Source organism: Nerophis ophidion, linkage group LG24 (genome assembly GCF_033978795.1).
Source record: "Nerophis ophidion isolate RoL-2023_Sa linkage group LG24, RoL_Noph_v1.0, whole genome shotgun sequence".
Lineage (NCBI taxonomy): Eukaryota > Metazoa > Chordata > Actinopteri > Syngnathiformes > Syngnathidae > Nerophis > Nerophis ophidion.
In genome coordinates, this window is record NC_084634.1 from 37,278,530 (window position 1) to 37,298,219 (window position 19,690).

The following is a 19,690-nucleotide window of genomic DNA, read 5'->3' on the forward strand; positions in this document are numbered from 1 at the left end:
ATCTGTGTTGCTGAATCTTTTGCAATTTGTACAATTAATAATGGAGACCTCAAAGAAGAAAGATGTAGGTGGGAAGCGGTGTATTGCGGCTGCCTTTAGCAACACAAACACAAATTCCCAAAGGTGAAGCTTTACTATGGAACAGAGCGGTCAAGCAAACATGGTTCCCTACCACATGTCAACCGGCAGGTTTCGGTGAGAAAATTGTGGTAATAAGTCGGCTCTTACCGTAGAAATGAGCGGAGCTCGCGTCGTTCTTCGTGCACCTGTCAAAGAGGCAGCTGCGGACTCTTTTGCCTCCTCCGACCAGCCGCCCCCGAACGTGGGATGCTTCCCCTATGGAGGAGGGGGGAAAAAAGCTCAGCACGGTCCCTTCGCCTGCCTTCGCTTCGCCTCATCGAGAAATGTGGCTTCCCTCAGAGACACTGGCGGTCACCACACCGGTGGTCACACCCCTCCGACTTTCAGGCTGTACAGGTACGACCATATAATCTCACTAAAACACTTGTAACACAATAAGCAGATAAGGGATTTTCCAGTATTATCCTAGTAAATATGTCTAATAACATCTGAATCGCTCCCACTGCCCTGTCTTTTTTTTAATATATATATATATTTTTTCTAGTCCTTCACTCTCACTATCCTCATCCACGAATCTTTTCTCCTTGCTCAAATTAATGGGAAAATAATCTCTTTCTCGGTCCGAATCGCTCTCGCTGCTGGTGGCCATGATTGTTAACAATGTTCAGATGTGAGGAGCTCCACAACCCGTGACGTCACGCGCACATCGTCTGCTACTTCCGATACAGGCAAAGCTTTTTTATTAGCGGACAAAAGTTGGGAACTTTATCGTGGATGTTCTCTACTAAATCCTTTTCAGCAAAAATATGGCAATATCGCGAAATGATCAAGTATGACACACAGAATGGACCTGCTATCCCCGTTTAAATAAGAACATCTCATTTCAGTAGGCCTTTAAAATCTACATCTGAATTCATTATTATTCACAAATCATATTTACCACATTTCATTAAATTGTGGCTTCCGCTCTAATTAATCACTTCGGTTAGTCCACTTGAATAAATGAACACCACACTTCAGATCAACGTCTCTTTAATTTCTCCATGTGTTACCACTCGGCTGCTGTAAATAATCGCTATGACTTTGCTAGCCTTTATGGCAGGGATATTCAACTAAGTAGTTTTGGGGACCACATTTCCCGAAAGCTGAGGACCAGATGGCCAGACTTCTCTTCACACGAGTTGTCTTATTTTGTATATTCCAGAAAACCAGCAGCCTCTATAGTAGAAAATTTAATTTTAGTATATTTATTTGGTCGGACTTACAGGAGAGCTCTGCATTTTTTAAAGACATTCTAGAATAGAATATATCTTTATTGTCATTGCACATCGTGCAACGAAATTGTAAGCAAAACTAATTTAGTGCAAATTCATAATAACACATAAAAACATAGATAAAAGCACAAACCCTGTTTCCATGTGGGTTGGAAAATTGTTTTAGATGTAAATATAAACGGAATACAATGATTTGCAAATCCTTTTCAACCCATATTCAATTGAATGCACTACAAAGACAACATATTTGATGTTGAAACTCATAAACTTTTTTTTTTTTTTTGCAAGTAATAATTAACTTAGAATTTCATGGCTGCAACACGTGCTAAAGTAGTTGGGAAAGGGCATGTTCACCACTGTGTTACATCACCTTTTCTTTTAACAAAACTCAATAAACGTTTGGGAACTGAGGAAACTAATTGTTGATGCTTTGAAAGTGGAATTCTTTCCCATTCTTGTTTTATGTAGAGCTTCAGTCGTTCAACAGTCCGGGGTGTCTGCTGTCGTATTTTACGCCTCATAATGCGCCACACATTTTCCATGGGAGACAGGTCTGGACTGCAGGCGGGCCAGGAAGGTACCCGCTCTCTTTTTTTATGAAGCCACGCTGTTGTAACACATACTGAATGTGGCTTGGCATTGTCTCGCTGAAATAAGCAGGGGCGTCCATGAAAAAGACGGCGCTTAGATGGCAGCATATGTTGTTCCAAAACCTGTATGTACCTTTCAGCGTTAATGGTGCCTTCACAGATGTGTAAATTGCCCATGCCTTGGGCACTAATGCACCCCCATGCCATCACAGATGCTGGCTTTTGAACTTTGCGTCGATAACAGTCTGGATGGTTCGCTTCCCCTTTGGTGGCACAATGTCGAATATTTCCAAAAACAATTCGAAATGTGGACCACAGAACACTTTTCCACTTTGCATCAGTCCATCTTAGATGACCTCGGGCCCAGAGAAGCCGGCGGCGTTTCTGGATGTTGTTGATAAATGGCTTTCGTTTTGCATAGTAGAGCTTTAAATTGCACTTACAGATGTAGCGACCAACTGTGTTTAGTGACGGTGGTTTTCTGAAGTGTTCCTGAGCCCATTTGGTGATATCCTTTAGAATAGAATAGACTTTATTGTCATTATATTTGCATATAACAAGATTAAAGACTCCAACTTAAGGTGCGGTTGTGGGAACAAATATGGGGTAAAATAAATAAAACGAGGTAATAAAGGAAAAACTAACAATTGAAATAAACAGACTACTATCCAATAAAAATAACAAGCATTCCTGTGTAATATACAAAACACTCTAGAAATACAAAATACTGTTCAATATACAGAACAAGACAAAACTTCCGAAGTAATTGAGAGATTGATGTCGGTTAGATCGAAGGTCATGGTCATTCAATGTTGGTTTCCGGCCATGCCGCTTACGTGGAGTGATTTCTCCAGATCCTCTGAACCTTTTGATGATATTTTGGAGTAAGCGTTGCTCTGGTTTGTCGACAAATTGGAAGTTGCTGGCTGTCTTCAAAGTACCCCAAAGCTGCCACAAATGATTGGAGAATGCGGGAAGAACTGTGGACACTTTTGTGATTTCCGATCACAGCCCAGCAGGTTTGAGGACCAGTCATAGACTATTTAGAGTGAAAAGCAAATTTTATTTTCACTTCTATACAAAACATTCTAACTTGGATTGTTTCCTTGGCTTCGAGACTCCCGAAGGACAGTGCGGCGAAGACACAACAATCTCCCTTCTTGTCTCTCATGGACACACATAAGGTTGTTGTGGATTTTGGACTAGCGGCTGCATTACATCAAGGTCGCAGAACAGAGACACACTGCTGGCTTACACACAAACATGCATCCACAAAAATGTACACCACACACATACATACCCCCAATCCATCGCCCTCGACGCAAATCCCATAGGGATGATGAAAGGATGGTCAGCGCCTGAGAGCTGCGGCCTACCACCATAACCCCGCACTCCCTTCCCTCTGTTGCTAGATATCTGGAGATGTATATTGTAATATGTATATGAGCTTTGCTATGGAGGTTTTTACCCACTCCAGAGGGAGCCCAGTCTAGATTGTATATTTTTACTTATCCTTCCCCAGCGTTTTACCTTTTTCCCCATCTTTTACAAGGCGCCCCGTCAGCGTTCCTGTTCTGTAACCCTGTACACTGTTTGTTTGGTTAATCTTGAACGGGTTTGTGCTAAAAAAAAAAAGTTTCGTTGTATTTGTGCAATGACAATAAAGACCTATCTTGAGGTATACTACTAGTATCATTAAAGCAGTTTATTCAATGACTATTGACTCAATCTGAAGTAAGCAAGCTACATCAACACTTTAGTTACATAAATAGCATTACGAAACAAATGTAGAACTGCCAAAAATCGGGCGTTCTTCGAAGCACCCCTCGAAGAACGCTTCGGTTCTAAATCACAAGTTTGGACCCCATTGTTTTATCTTTGCGAGCAAGGTTAAAATGTCAATACAAGAATCTACCAATGTGTTTACAGTGGTCCGAGTTCCTTTATACTACAGGATAATTCTAATGTTTTTAGGAATTTGTTGCAAAAATGTTTGTCTCCCATGTTTTGAACTGACTTCAAGGGTCGGTATGGTGAATTGGCCCCTGCACTGACAGTTGAAAAGCCCTACTATATGGCATCTGTAAATCCAAAGTTTATGGTGGCGTTCAACAATAAACCGCTGCCATGTGCTGCTCAACCTTTCCACACTGATTTTTATTGATTTAAGCCGCAGCTTAGTAAATCAATTTCCCTGGCCATCTTGAGGAAATGGTACCTGTGGTGTTAACTGTGTCTTCTTTTTAGGTACGTTTGCATAGCAATGGAAGCCCTCGACCAGCTGCTGATGGCCTGCCACTGCCAGAGCATCAATTTATTTGTGGAGAGCTTCCTCAAGATGGTCCGTAAGCTGCTGGAGTCCGATAAACCCAACCTACAGATCCTGGGAACCAACTCAGTGAGTAGTTGGGATTACAAACCCCATTTCCATATGAGTTGGGAAATTGTGTTAGATGTAAATATAAATGGAATACAATGATTTGCAAATCCTATTCAACCCATATTCAGTTGAATGCACTACAAAGACAAGACATTTTGATGTTCAAAGTCATAAACTTAATTTTTTTTGTTTGCAAATAATAATTAACTTAGAATTTCATGGCTGCAACACGTACCAAGGTACATTGGAAAGGGCATGTTCACCACTGTATTACATCACCTTTTCTTTTAACAACACTCAATAAACGTTTGGGAACTGAGGAAACTAATTGTTGAAGCTTTGAAAGTGGAATTATTTCCCATTCTTGTTTTATGTAGAGCTTCAGTCGTTCAACAGTCTGTTGAATAATACGCCACACATTTTCGATGGGAAACTGGTATGGACTGCAGGCGGGCCAGGAAAGTACCCGCACTCTTTTTTTACAAAGCCACGCTGTTGTAACACGTGCTGGATGTAGCTTGGCATTGTCTTGCTGAAATAAGCAGGGGCGTCCATGAAAAAGACGGCGCTTAGATGGCAGCATATGTTGTTCCAAAACCTGTATGTACCTTTTCAGCATTAAGGGAGCCTTCACAGATGTGTAAGTTACCCATGCCTTGGGAACTAATGCCCCCCCATACCATCACAGATGAAGTGAATTATATTTATATAGCGCTTTTCTCAAGTGACTCAAAGCGCTTTACATAGTGAAACCCAATATCTAAGTTACGTTTAAACCAGTGTGGGTGGCACTGGGAGCACGTGGGTAAAGTGTCTTGCCCAAGGACACAACGGCAGTGACTAGGATGGCGGAAGCGGGAATCGAACCTGCAACCCTCAAGTTGCTGGCACGGCCACTCTACCAACCGAGCTATGCCGCCCCAGATGCTGGCTTTTGAACTTTGCGTCGATAACAGTCTGGATGGTTCGCTTCCCCTTTGGTCTGGATGACACAATGTCGAATATTTCCAAAAACAATTTGAAATGTGGACTCGTCAGACCACATAGTAGAGCTTTAAGTTGTACTTACAGATGTAGCGACAAACTGTATATAGTGACAGTGATTTTCTGAAGTGTTCCTGAGCCCATGTGGTGATATCCTATAGAGATTGATTGTCTCTATAGGATCGAAGGTCCCGGTCATTCAATGTTGGTTTTCGTCCATGCCGCTTACGTGGAGTGATTTCTCCAAATTCTCTGAACCTTTTAATGATATTATGGAGCGTAGATGTTGAAATCCCTAAATTTCTTGTGATTGCACTTTGAGAAACGTTGTTCTTAAACTGTTTGACTACTTGCTCACGCAGTTGTGGACAAAGGGGTGTACCTCGCCCCATCCTTTCTTGTGAAAAACTGAGCATTTTTTGGGAAGCTGTTTTTATACCCAATCATGGCACCCACCTGTTCCCAATTAGCCTGCACACCTGCGGGAATTTCCACATAAGTGTTTGATGAGCATTCCTCAACTTTATCAGTATATATTGCCACCTTTCCCTAATTCTTTGTCACGTGTTGGTGGCATCAAATTCTAGAGTTAATGATTATTTGCCCAAAAAAAAAAGTTTGAACATCAAATATGTTCTTTGTAGCATATTCAACTGAATATGGGTTGAACATGATTTGCAAATCATTGTATTCCGTTTGTATTTACATCTAACACAATTTCCCAACTCATATGGAAACGGGGTTTGCATTTTATCCTTTAAAGTGTCTTTGCAATGTTATTGAAGTGATTTGTTTTGTTCTAAACCAGGGGTCTCACACATGCGTCCCGCAAGACGTTATTTTGCTGCTCGCACTTTGATATGACAATTTAATGTAGGTGCGGCCCGCGAGTTTAATATGAACGGAACTTGACAGCGTCATACATGCCCACGTTCCCAATTTTCCCGAGAGTCCCCTTAATTTCAAGGCATCCATTCTCTCGAAAACCCTGCCGATTTTTGCCCAATCAACAATACTCATGGGGTGCCATAATGGCACTGCTTTAAGCGCCCTCTACATCCTGTACAGACAGCGTTCAAGCCCATTTCTATGTTGTATCTGGCTGTGCAGTACCCACGTTTGATGCTGCAAGACATATTTGATCAACAGCTACACAGGTCACACTGAGGGTGGTCATAAAAAAAACTTTAACACTGTTACAAATATGTGCCAGACTGACAAACACATTTCAGGAGAACATCCGCACCATAATACAACATAAACACAACAGAAGAAATACCCAGAATCCCATGCAGCCGTAACTCTTCTGGGTTACAATATATACACCTCCGCTACCACCAACCCCCCTGACCCCCACCCTCCCTCCTTGCGTCGGTTGAGGTGGTGTATATTGTAGCCCGGGAGAGTTAAGGCTGCAAGGTGTTCTGGGTATTTGTTTTCTTGTGTTTAAGTTGTGTTAGGGTACGGATGTTCTCCCAAAATGTGTTTGTCATTCTTGTTTGGTGTGGGTTCGAAGTGTGGAGCATATTTGTAACAGTGTTAAAGTTGTTTATACGGCCACTCTCCGTGTGACCTGTATAGCTGTTGAATAAGTATGTCTTGCAGCCACCAATGTTGTTCTGCACAAGTCTCGCTCAACATGATATAGAGCTGTCACTTTGGTTGTGTGACGTAAAAGCGTGCGCAATGACGAGTTGTAGAGCTGTAGTCCTCTCATTGGTGGTACGCGAAGGTACAGTAAGCCAAGGTTCAAGTGAGATTTATCAAAAATATTCTCAAAACTAGCAGTCATACATAAATACACAAAAAATATTTTCACTGGATAACACTTCAACAAAATATGAATGTAAGTTCATAAACTGTGAAAAGAAAGGCAACAATGTTCAGTGTTGACAGCTAGATTTTTTTTGGACATGTTCCATAAATATTGATGTTAAAGATTTTTTTTGGTGAAGAAATGTTTAGAATGAAGTTGATGAATCCAGATGGATCTCTATTACAATCCCCAAAGAGGGCACTTTAAGTTGATGATTACTTCTATGTGTAGAAATATTTATTTATAATTGAATCACTTGTTTATTTTTCAACAAGTTTTTTAGTTATTTTTATATCTTTTTTTCCCCAAATAGTTCAAGAAAGACCACTACAAATGAGCAATATTTTGCACTGTTATACATGACATAGTGCTCTCTTTTTTCCAACCAAAAATGCTTTGCTCTGATTAAGGGGTACTTGAATTAAAAAAATGTTCACAGGGGGTACTTCACTGAAAAAAGGTTGAGAACCACTGTTGTAGAGGACGTTAAAGGCAGTGCAGTCACGGCAGACCTTCATAATGTCGGACGGGTGAAAATTGAGACAGATTCGGAAAAATGTCGGGAGGTGCACTAAAATTCAGGAGTCTCCCGGGAAAATCGTGACGGTTGGCTTTCCCGCCCTAGCCTTTCATAGAAGGTGAATTCATTAAAAAGTGCATGTTAGATTTTTTTAAAGAAATCTTTTCTTGCGGCCCAGCCTCACCCAGTTTCTGCATCCAGTGGCCCCTAGGTCAATTGAGTTTGAAACCCCTGTTCTAGACCGAATCAGAGGTCAATTTAATCAAGTTGTGGATGCTAAACTTCTGCACCCTGCACATTTCAGTTGATTTAATAGCATGATTTAAAGCAGGGGTAGGGAACCTATGGCTCGCGAGCCAGATGTGGCTCTTTTGATGACTGCATTTGGCTCTCAGATAAATCTGTGCTGACACTGCTTAACACAATAAGTAATGAATAATTCCACTTGTACTCAAAGTGTTAAAAATAACGTTCAAAATAAAAAACATGCTCATGCATTTGAATCCATCTATCCTTTATTTCTACCGCACTTGTTCAAGAAGTTGCATTAAGGGTAAGAAGGGATTTTGTTATTATTGGTTAGTTTAGGGCTTGCCCTCCTGGAGGTTCTTCAGACCACCAAGCACTGACATAAGAGCCTGTTTCAGGGTTACAATATTTTTTTATTTTTCAACAAGTCTCTGAGTGGCTTTCCAGCAATTGTCTTTTTCTCTTTCGTTCTCGCTCGCACTCTAGCTCCAGCCCCAACCCCGTCTCTCCTCCTGGCTGCTGCTTATAAACAGAACGACAGGTAATTAGATAACAAGGCCCAGGTGGGCCATCTGCGCACCTGTTGCTGATTTCGAGGCCGGTCCTGGCAACACCCCGCTTCGCTGCAGGCCCGCAGGTCACGCCCCCTCCACTGTTAGCTTCAGAATAACAAAGTTATTACAAAGAATAAGAGACTTATTATACTCTAGAAATGTTGGTCTTACTTAAAAATGCATGCGTTTAGTTGTGTTCAGTGTTAAAAAAATATTATATGGCTCTTATGGAAATACATTTAAAAATATTTGGCTTCTTGGCTCTCTCAGTCAAAAAGGTTCCCGACCCCTGATTTAAAGCAACGCTTGAAGTACTTTCCCAAAATGAGTTGCCATTATTACAAGAAGTCTTTTAGAGTTTGGAGGGTTCTCTGGTGACAGAAGCAGTTACCGGCACTGTCCGCTGGATCAGCAGAGGACGCATAAAGGAAATGAGGTTAGCTGCGGACCAGGTTGGCAAAGCATCCACGCAGATTGACGAGACAGGCCACCATCTCATTTATAATCTTCAGTCTCTTGCACACCCTCATGATTCTGTAATCAGGGCAAGGCCGTGCATCGCCCAGCTATTTTCGGAATTTTGCCATATGTTCTCATTTCAAGCAATGGCGGTATGTATGGCTCGTACTGAGGTTTGTTTTATCTTTAATGTGCACTGGCTCATCTGAAGCAGATCTGTGCCAAAGAGAGGTGAAAGGAGCGGATTAGACCGTTTATCACAGCAGGATTTAAGCTTGTTTTTTTTATCACACTCTGTATCTCCCATCTCAAACTGTGCCGCTCAGTCCAGAGGGCCCGCTCTTTCACTTATGACCACATGAGTTAGTGTTTCTTTACATTTTACTCTTAACTTTTATGGCCTGAAAGCTCCCGGCAAGGCTCGTGTAGATTGAGATTCAATAAATACATAAGTGCTATAATCTGACTTCTTACACACGCTTACATTTTTCAGTCTAATGCAGGGGTAGGGAACCTCTGGCTCTAGAGCCAGATGCGGCTCTTTGGATGACTGCATCTTTGCTCTCAGATACATCTTAGCTGGCATTGTTTAACACGATAAGTCAGTGTTTTTCAACCTTTTCTGAGCCAAGGCACAATTTTTTAATTGAAAAAATTCAGAGGCACACCACCAGCAGAAAACATAAAAAAAAATGAAACTCAGTAGCCGATACTGATAATAAAAAGTAATTCTCGCAATTGGTGGATATGAATTCAAACCTTAAAGGCCTACTGAAAGCCACTACTAGCGACCATGCAGTCTGATAGTTTATATATCAATGATGAAATATTAACATTGCAACACATGCCAAAAAGGCCTTTTTAGTTTACTAAATTACAATTTTAAATTTCCCGCGGAGTTTTCTGTTGAAAACGTCTCGGAATGATGACGTGTGTTTGTGACGTTATTTGTTGGAGGGGACATTTTAGCCCAGCACCACTTAGGACTAAAAGTCGTCTGTTTCCATCGCGCAATTACACAGTATTTGGGACATTTGTGTTGCTGAATCTTTTGCAATTTGTTCAATTAATAATGGAGACTATAAAGAAGAATACTGTTAGTAGAAAGCGGTGGATTGCAGCTGCCTTTAGCAACCAAAACACTGCCAGTGTTTCTTTGTTTGTTGTGAAGCTTTAGCGAACATGTTTGTCTACCACATGTCAACCAGAAAGTTTTTGGATGAGAAAATTGTGATATTAAGTCGGCTCTTACCGGAGAGTTGTGCGGAGTTAGCGTCCTCCTGCAGCAGCCGTCATCTTGGCTCCTCCATTGGCTTAATTCTCTCAGAGACACTGGCGGTCACCGCACCCGTCTGACTTTCAGGTATGACTTTATAATCTCACTAAAACACTATTAACACAATAAGCAGAAAAGGGATTTTCCAGAATTATCCTAGTAGATGTGTCTAATAACATCTGAATCGCTCCCACTGCACTCGCTTTTTTCTTTCTTTTTCTAGTGCTTCACTCTTACTTTCCTCATCCACGAATCTTTCACCCTCGCTCAAATTAATGGGGAAATTGTCGCTTTCCCGGTCAGAATTGCTAGCGCTGCTGGTGTCAATGATTGTAATTAATGTGCAGATGTGAGTAGCCCTACAACCCGTGACATCACGCGCAAATCGTCTGCTACTTCCGGTACAGGCAAGGCTTTTTTATTAGCGACCAAAAGTTGCGAACTTCATCGTCGATGTTCTCTACTAAATCCTTTCAGCAAAAATATGGCGAAATGATCAAGTATGACACATAGAATGGACCTCCTATCCCCGTTTGAATAAGAACATCTCATTTCAGTAGGCCTTTAACAAAGCATGCATCACTATAGCTCTTGTCTCAATGTAGGTGTACTGTCACCACCTGTCACATCACGCCGTAACTTGATTTAAGTTTTTTGGTGTTTTCCTGTTTTTTTGCGTTCCTATTTCGGTGGCTTTTCCTCTTATGTTGGTATTTTCCTGTCGCAGTTTCATGTCTTCATTGAATGCTATTCCCTGCACCTGCTTTGTTTTCGCAATCAAGACTATTTAAGTTGTGCGGACACACTCCTTTGCGGGGACGTTGTTGATTGTCATGCCATGTACGGATGTACTTTGTGGACGCTGTCTGCTCCGCACTCTGTAAGTCTTTGCTGTCCTCCAGCATTCTGTTTTTGTTTACTTTGCAGCCAGTTCAGTTTTATTTTCGTTTTGCTTCAATGCCTTTTCTTAGCGGCACTCGCCTTTTGTTTATTTTTTGTTCAAGTGTTGGATACCTTTTTACCTACATGCTGCCTCCCGCATATTTTGATCACGACAGGGCGGTATAGCTCGGTTGGTAGAGTGGCTGTGCAAGCAACTTGAGGGTTGCACGTTCGATTCCCGCTTCCGCCATCCTAGTCACTGCCGTTGTGTCCTTGGGCAAGACACTTTACCCACCTGCTCCCAGTGCTACCCACACTGGTTTAAATGTAACTTAGATATTGGGTATCACTATGTAAAGCGCTTTGAGTCACTAGAGAAAAGCGCTATATAAATATAATTCACTTCACTTCACTTCATACCATGTTCCCGACATTTACAAAAGCTATTAGCTACCTGCTGCCACCTACTGATATGGAAGAGTATTACACGGTTACTCTGCCGAGCTCTAGACAGCACCGACACTCAACAATGGCACATTTGCGGATTCTAATTTCTGGTTTGCTAAAAAATCTTTTTAAACCAATTAGGTGAAATTACATAATCTCCCACGGCACAACAAACTATCTTACGGCACACTAGTGGGGGGGGAGAAAAGAATACAAGATTAAAATAAAAAAATAAAAATAAAAATAGGTCTTAGCCTGGGCCCTGGAGTGGGGGTGCAGACTGAGGCCAAGGGAAAAAAAACAACAACAACAACAAAAAAAAACTCATAGCAATAGTACACATCCCTCTTACATGTATATAAGAGGGAAACATCAAACATCAAAGAACACAGAGGACATTAAAGACATTGAAGCAGCAGATACAACCTGACACTTATACATACAGCTATGAATAAAAGTAAAATAAACATATACACTGTGGTACTTAAGATACTTATTATACTCTTAAAATGTTGGTCTTACTTAAAAATGCACGCATTTAGTTGCATTCAGTGTTAAAAAATATTCTATGGCTCTCACAGAAATGCGTTTTATAATATTTGGCTTTCATGGCTCGCTCAGCCAGAAAGGTTCCCGACCCCTGCACTAATGCCTGCAGTAATGCAGGGCAGAGTAAATTCCCAGCAGCAGTCCTGGCCTCACTTTGTGCTTAAATCTCTCAAGGACACTTCATTTTATTTTACAAGCACAACAAACAGACATTTGATATTTCTGATTGGGTAATCTCACCCATGTGTACTGTAATTGCCAACCTCTCCCAACCGTTGGAGAGTGATGTGAAGCTAAATGTCAGGATGTTTTAATAAGGTCTTTTTGTGGCTCAGTCGGAGGCCCCGCTTTGCCGCCCCCCACATCCCAACCCCCCTTTGCTCACTTCCTTTCCCTCTTAATTAGGTGTTATGGCAGTCGCTTTTGACGTTAATTCATCTGACGTTCACAATGGGGATTAAGGACTGTTTTAGTTGTGTTTAATCACATGAAATAAACCCTCTTTTGGTCTCACTTGGCCTAGAACTCACGGCCGAGTGTAAAAATGATTAATTGACAAATGTTTTTACTTCTCTCCTCCCAGTTTGTTAAGTTTGCCAACATAGAGGAGGACACACCCTCCTATCACCGCAGTTACGACTTCTTTGTGTCACGCTTCAGTGAGATGTGCCACTCCGGCTACGAAGACCCTGATGAACGCACCAAGTGAGTCCCCAAATTTTCCACCAATTGTGGCAGTCATGACAATCTAAAAAAAAAACAAAAGAAGTCTGGAGCTAAAGTCATCGAGAAGCATACTTGCCAACCCTCCCGAAAATCTCCCGGGGCAAACATTCTCCCGAATTTCTCCCGATTTACACCCGGGCAACAATCTTGGGGGCGTGCCTAATAAGCACCGCCTTTAGTGTCCTCTACAACCTGTCGTCACGTCCCCTTTTCCTCCACCCAGTCACAACCTGTCGTCACGTCCCCTTTTCCTCCACCCAGTCACAACCTGTCGTCACGTCCCCTTTTCCTCCACCCAGTCACAACCTGTCGTCACGTCCCCTTTTCCTCCACCCAGTCACAACCTGTCGTCACGTCCGCTTTTCCTCCACCCAGTCACAACCTGTCGTCACGACCCCTTTTCCTCCACCCAGTCACAACCTGTCGTCACGTCCCCTTTTCCTCCACCCAGTCACAACCTGTCGTCACGACCCCTTTTCCTCCACCCAGTCACAACCTGTCGTCACGTCCCCTTTTCCTCCACCCAGTCACAACCTGTCGTCACGTCCCCTTTTCCTCCACCCAGTCACAACCTGTCGTCACGTCCCCTTTTCCTCCACCCAGTCACAACCTGTCGTCACGTCCCCTTTTCCTCCACCCAGTCACAACCTGTCGTCACGTCCCCTTTTCCTCCACCCAGTCACAACCTGTCGTCACGTCCCCTTTTCCTCCACCCAGTCACAACCTGTCGTTACGTCCCCTTTTCCTCCACCCAGTCACAACCTGTCGTCACGTCCCCTTTTCCTCCACCCAGTCACAACCTGTCGTCACGTCCCCTTTTCCTCCACCCAGTCACAACCTGTCGTTACGTCCCCTTTTCCTCCACCCAGTCACAACCTGTCGTCACATCCGCTTTTCCTCCACCCAGTCACAACCTGTCGTCACGTCCGCTTTTCCTCCACCCAGTCACAACCTGTCGTCGCGTCCCCTTTTCCTCCACCCAGTCACAACCTGTCGTCACGTCCGCTTTTCCTCCACCCAGTCACAACCTGTCGTCACGTCCGCTTTTCCTCCACCCAGTCACAACCTGTCGTCACGTCCCCTTTTCCTCCACCCAGTCACAACCTGTCGTCACGTCCCCTTTTCCTCCACCCAGTCACAACCTGTCGTCACGTCCCCTTTTCCTCCGCCCAGTCACATAAAATATGCGGCTTTTACACACACATTGTCATGACGTGGACTATGGTATGATTTCTTTTCCCGTGGTGCAAAACAACTGGACCGGACATGGCGTGAAGGGTAATGACATTTGGTGGCCTGTACGGGGACGCCAATTTTATGTGGTAGAAATGTCGAGGGTTCAACCCGGGGCCTCATCCTGTTCGTGACGCCAATTTTGTGTGGTAGAAAAGTTGGGGATTTAACCCGGGGCCTTTTCCACCAATTTTATATAAATGATAAATGGGTTGTACTTGTAAAGCGCTTCTCTACCTTCAAGGTACTCAAAGCGCTTTGACATTTACCCACTCACACACACATTCACACACTGATGGAGGGAGCTGCCATGCAAGGCGCTAACCAGCACCCATCAGGAGCAAGGGTGAAGTGTCTTGCTCAGGACACAACGGACGTGACGAGGTTGGTACTAGGTGGGATTTGAACCAGGGACGCTCGGGTTGCGCACGGCCACTCTTCCACTGCGCCACGCCTATCCCTTGGTGGAATATGGTGGAAAAGTCAGAATCTTAAACAGGAACAATATAGAGTTTGTTACAACAGTTGTAATTACTCATAATCAGATAGTACACATTTGGATTGAATCAATATGTTTACACTGACAATGTCTCCAGAGACGAAAGATGGTGAACCCTCATGAAAGGAATTAGAAAGAGCGCACAATCCATGATGGAATGAGGCTTCACGGTGGCAGAGGGGTTAGTGCGTCTGCCTCACAATACGAAGGTCCTGCAGTCCTGGGTTCAATCCCAGCCTCGGGATCTTTCTGTGTGGAGTTTGCATGTTCTCCCCGTGAATGCGTGGGTTCTCTCCAGGTACTTTGGCTTCCTCCCACTTCCAAAGACATGCACCTGGGGATAGGTTGATTGGCTACACTAAATTGGCCCTAGTGTGTGAATGTTGTCTGTCTATCTGTGTCTGCCCTGCGATGAGGTGGCGACTTGTCCAGGGTGTACCCCGCCTTCCGCCCGATTGTAGCTGAGATAGGCGCCAGCGCCCCCCGCGACCCCAAAAGGGAATAAGCGATAGAAAATGGATGGATGGATGATGGAATGATTTGTAGCATAACAACTTATATAACTGTCTAATGTTCAGGGGGACTTGACCTCTTATGTGGTGTCCCTCCCAATGCGCTCTTGGTCAGGGTGACTTGACCTCTTATTTCGTGTCCCTCCCAATGCATTTAGTTTGGAGGTAACCCTAGGACAGACATTTTCCACTACAGACAGCTTTTAATTTTAACTCGAAAAGTACAAACAAAACAAAGGGTATAGACAAAAGGCGCTCTCAAAACTTGGATATGAAACAAAACTATTACTACAACGTAAACTATGGACATAAAACAAAACTTGCAAACTGTGGCATGAATAACAAAACTTACGGGGAACGAGAAAAGAGCAAGGGTGGTAGAGGGTGATGTCGCCAGGCTGATTGCCTGGCAACTACAGGCTTAAATAGGTGCATTGATGACAGTTGCGTGAGTCGTGAACACGTAAGCGGTGAAAACTGATGGGTTGGCATGGTGACAAAACAAACAAGAGTGCCCAATGAATCCAAAACAAAACAGAATGTGACCACACGACAAGACACACATAAGTGAATGCAAGGCATACTTGATCAACAGCCATACAGGTCACACTGAGAGTGGCCGTATAAACAACTTTAACACTGTAACAAATATGCGCCACACTGTGAACCCACACCAAACAAGAATGACAAACACATTTCGGGAGAACATCCGCACTGTAACACAACATAAACACAACAGAACAAATACCCAAACGCTACAATATACACCCCTGCTACTACCAAACCCCGCCCACCATCTCCCAATTTCGGAGGTCTCAAGGTTGGCAAGTATGTCGAGAAGTTTCTTAAGCGTAAAAACTATGACTAAAGTGGTGAAGCTGTATTTTCATTTGCACTTGAATTTTTTTGACAGTTTTTTAACAAACGTTTATTATTATTATTATTTATGAATAATTTAGTTAGTGTATTTATTTTAGCACCGCGGTATTGTATGTGAATATATTTTTCATCAGTTTATATGAGTGTTTTCTTTTGCAGTATATTTGATTAGTATTTATTGTTCTTTTATCTTTAACAACACATTGTTCCATATCTTTTGAGGTTTATTTTGTTAATCTATAAGTATGTTAGATGTAATTATTGAATACAATTAAAATCAAGAATAAGATTACTAATTCAGGGTTATTATTGGAGAATGCAAAAAAAACGACCTTCTGTCTACTTGTCTCTCATTAGGATTGTAAACAAAATTCCCAAAAAGTGCAGTTCCCCTTTAAGAATCCCTGTATTCTATAATAAGGCACTTTGTTTTTTATTTTTGTTACATATGCAGTGGAACCTTGATCAACAAACCCTTTGTCGTACAAACTTTTTAAACTACGGACTACGGACCAAATAAAAAAATGCTTGGGTGGTCGAATCTTCTCTCAGTACGAACAGTTCATCCACCTAGTGTGTTCCCGGCAGCACAGCCATTTTGTGCCCGGCAGCACAGCCATTGTGCGCGGGCAATCGATCTCCAATGCTCACTGTTTGTCAGCTCAGCAGTGCTGCTGATAGCTACAGTGTTAAGTACTGCCTTTTGCACATTTTTATCTTTTTAACATTTTCGTAGTCAATATTGAGTCCAAAGAAAGCAATGGACAAGCAATGTGTGGCTTCAACTATTCAGGAAGTATCCACAGCCTTGTCGACACGGCGTTTATCCGTTAAATTTCACTGCACTCCAAGAAGATTAACCGACAAGTTTGTAGCGATCTGGTCGTTAAAGTTAAGTGGTTTTGTGATTTCAAGCGGTGATTGTACCACAGGGCGGGTGGCAGTGTGTCTGCACGTGTTGCCAGGGCGGCTGCATACCAGGACAGCTCTGATTTTGAGGGAAACAAGGTGGAGGTGTTTTTTACAGTGTGTTCAAAGACTGCCGAACAGAAATACAAATCCCGTTTCCATATGAGTTGGGAAATTGTGTTAGATGTAAATATAAACAGAATACAATGATTTGCAAATAATTTTCAACCCATATTCAGTTGAATTTGCTACAAAGACAACATTTGATGTTCAAACTCATAAACATTTTTTTTTTTTTTTTTGCAAATAATTTTTTACTTTAGAATTTGATGCCAGCAACACGTGACAAAGAAGTTGGGAAAGGTGGCAATAAATACTGATAAAGTTGAGGAATGCTCATCAAACACTTTTTTGGAACATCCCACAGGTGTGCAGGCTAATTGGGAACAGGTGGGTGCCATGATTGGGTATAAAAAAAGCTTCCCAAAAAACGCTCAGTCTATCACAAGAAAGGATGGGGCGAGGTACACCCCTTTGTCCAAAACTGCGTGAGCAAACAGTTTAAGAACAACGTTTCTCAAAGTGCAATTGCAAAAAATTGAGGGATTTCAACATCTACGGTCCATAATATCATCAAAAGGTTCAGAGAATCTGGAGAAATCACTCCACGTAAGCGGCATGGGCGGGAACCAACATTGAATGACCGTGACCTTCGATCATTCAGATGGCACTGTATCAAAAACCGACATCAGTATCTATAGGATATCACCACATGGGCTCAGGAATACTTCAGAAAACCACTGTCACTAAATACAGTTGGTCGCTACATCTGTAAGTGCAAGTTAAAGCTCTACTTTGCAAAGCGAAAGCCATTTATCAACAACATCCAGAAACGCCGCCGGCTTCTCTGGGTCCGAGATCATCTAAGATGGACTGATGCAAAGTGGAAAAGTGTTCTGTGGTCTGACGAGTCCACATTTCCAAATTGTTTTTGGAAATATTCGACATTGTGTCATCCAGACCAAAGAGGAAGCGAACCATCCAGACTGTTATAGACGCAAAGTTGAAAAGCCAGCATCTGTGATGGTATGGGGGTGCATTAGTGCCCAAGGCATGGGTAACTTACACATCTGTGAAGGCACCATTAATGCTGAAAGGTCCATACAGGTTTTGGAACAACATATGCTGCCATCTAAGCGCCGTCTTTTTCATGGACGCCCCTGCTTTTTTCAACAAGACGATGCCAAGCCACATTCAGCACGTGTTACAACAGCGTGGCTTTGTAAAAAAAGAATGCGGGTACTTTCCTGGCCCGCCTGCAGTCCAGACCTGTCTCCCATGGAAAATGTGTGGCGCATTATGAAGCGTTAAATACGACAGCGGAGACCCCGGACTGTTGAACGACTGAAGCTCTACATAAAACAAGAATGGGAAAGAATTCCACTTTCAAAGCTTCAACAATTAGTTTCCTCAGTTCCCAAACATTTATTGAGTGTTGTTAAAAGAAAAGGTGATGTAACATAGTGGTGAACATGCCCTTTCCTAAATACTTTGGCACCTGTTGCAGCCATGAAATTCTAAGTTAATTATTATTTGCAAAAAAAATAAATAAAGTTTAAGAGTTTTAACATCAAATATTTTGTCTTTGTACGGCATTCAACTGAATATGGGTTGAAAAGGTTTTGCAAATCATTGTATTCTGTTTATATTTACATCCAACACAATTTCCCAATTCATATGGAAACGGGGTTTGTAGAGTGAACAGAAAAAATAAAGGGTTATCTCTTCAAAGCACTTTGAATGTATAGAAAAAAGCTGTAGTAGTATAATCCATTATTATTATTTATTATTTGTGTGTGTGTGTGTGTCCGTGGCTTTCAGTATCCGCATGGCAGGCATCAAGGGTCTGCAGGGCGTGGTGAGGAAGACCGTGAATGACGAGCTCCAAGCCAACATCTGGGACCCTCAGCACATGGACAAGATCGTCCCGTCGCTTCTGTTCAACCTGCAGAGTGGAGGGCGCACAGAGAGGTGAGCTGGTTTCCCGCAGGGCTGTAATCTATTCCTTGCGGTGGCGGGTTGGACATTTGCATAGTTGGCCATGACGCAGTTGCGAAACAAGAGTGAATGACATCACAAGCAAAACAAATAAGTTTCCATCCATCCATCCATTTACTACCGCTTGTCCCGTCCGGGGTGGCGGGTGGTGCTGGAGCCTATCTCAGCTGCATTCGGGCGGAAGGCGGTGTACACCCTGGACAAGTCTCCACCTCATCGCAGGGCCAACACAGATAGACAGACAACATTCACACACTAGGGACCATTTAGTGTTGCCAATCAACCTATCCCCAGGGGCATGTCTTTGGAGGTGGGAGGGGCCTATCCCCAGGTGCATGTCTTTGGAGGTGGGAGGGGCCTATCCCCAGGTGCATGTCTTTGGAGGTGGGAGGAAGTCGGAGTACCCGGAGGGAACCCACACGGTCACAGGGAGAACATGCAAACTCCACACGGAAAGATCCCGAGACCAGGATCTAACCCAGGACTACTCAGGACCTTCCCATTGTGAGGCACATGCACTAATCCCTGTGGGTGCTTCTTGATAGCATTCGCTGCTTGTTGAAAAGAGTCATATGTAGAGATGTCCGATACTGGCATTTTTGCCGATATCCGATACTCCGATATTGTCCAACTCTTAATTACCGATTCCGATATCGGTGACTTGTCCAGGGTGTACCCCGCTTTCTTGCCGATTGTTGCTGAAAAAGACACCAGCGCCCCCCGCGACCCCAAAGGGAATAAACGGTACAAAATGGATGGATATCAACCGATACCGATACATACAGTCGTGGAATTAACTCATTACAGTGTTTC

At 43.0% G+C, this 19,690-nt stretch overlaps 1 protein-coding gene across 2 annotated transcripts in view; it reads left to right on the forward strand.

Annotated features, from left to right (window-relative positions):
- Nucleotides 1-19,690, forward strand: part of LOC133541917 (protein EFR3 homolog B) — a 126,800-nt gene that overhangs the window by 53,418 nt on the left and 53,692 nt on the right. For both annotated transcript variants that reach the window (XM_061885640.1, XM_061885641.1), the window contains exons 4-6: nucleotides 4,193-4,343; nucleotides 12,645-12,766; nucleotides 18,701-18,850. In XM_061885640.1, the coding sequence (XP_061741624.1) occupies nucleotides 4,193-4,343; nucleotides 12,645-12,766; nucleotides 18,701-18,850 (423 nt within the window). The remainder of the gene's footprint in view (nucleotides 1-4,192; nucleotides 4,344-12,644; nucleotides 12,767-18,700; nucleotides 18,851-19,690) is intronic.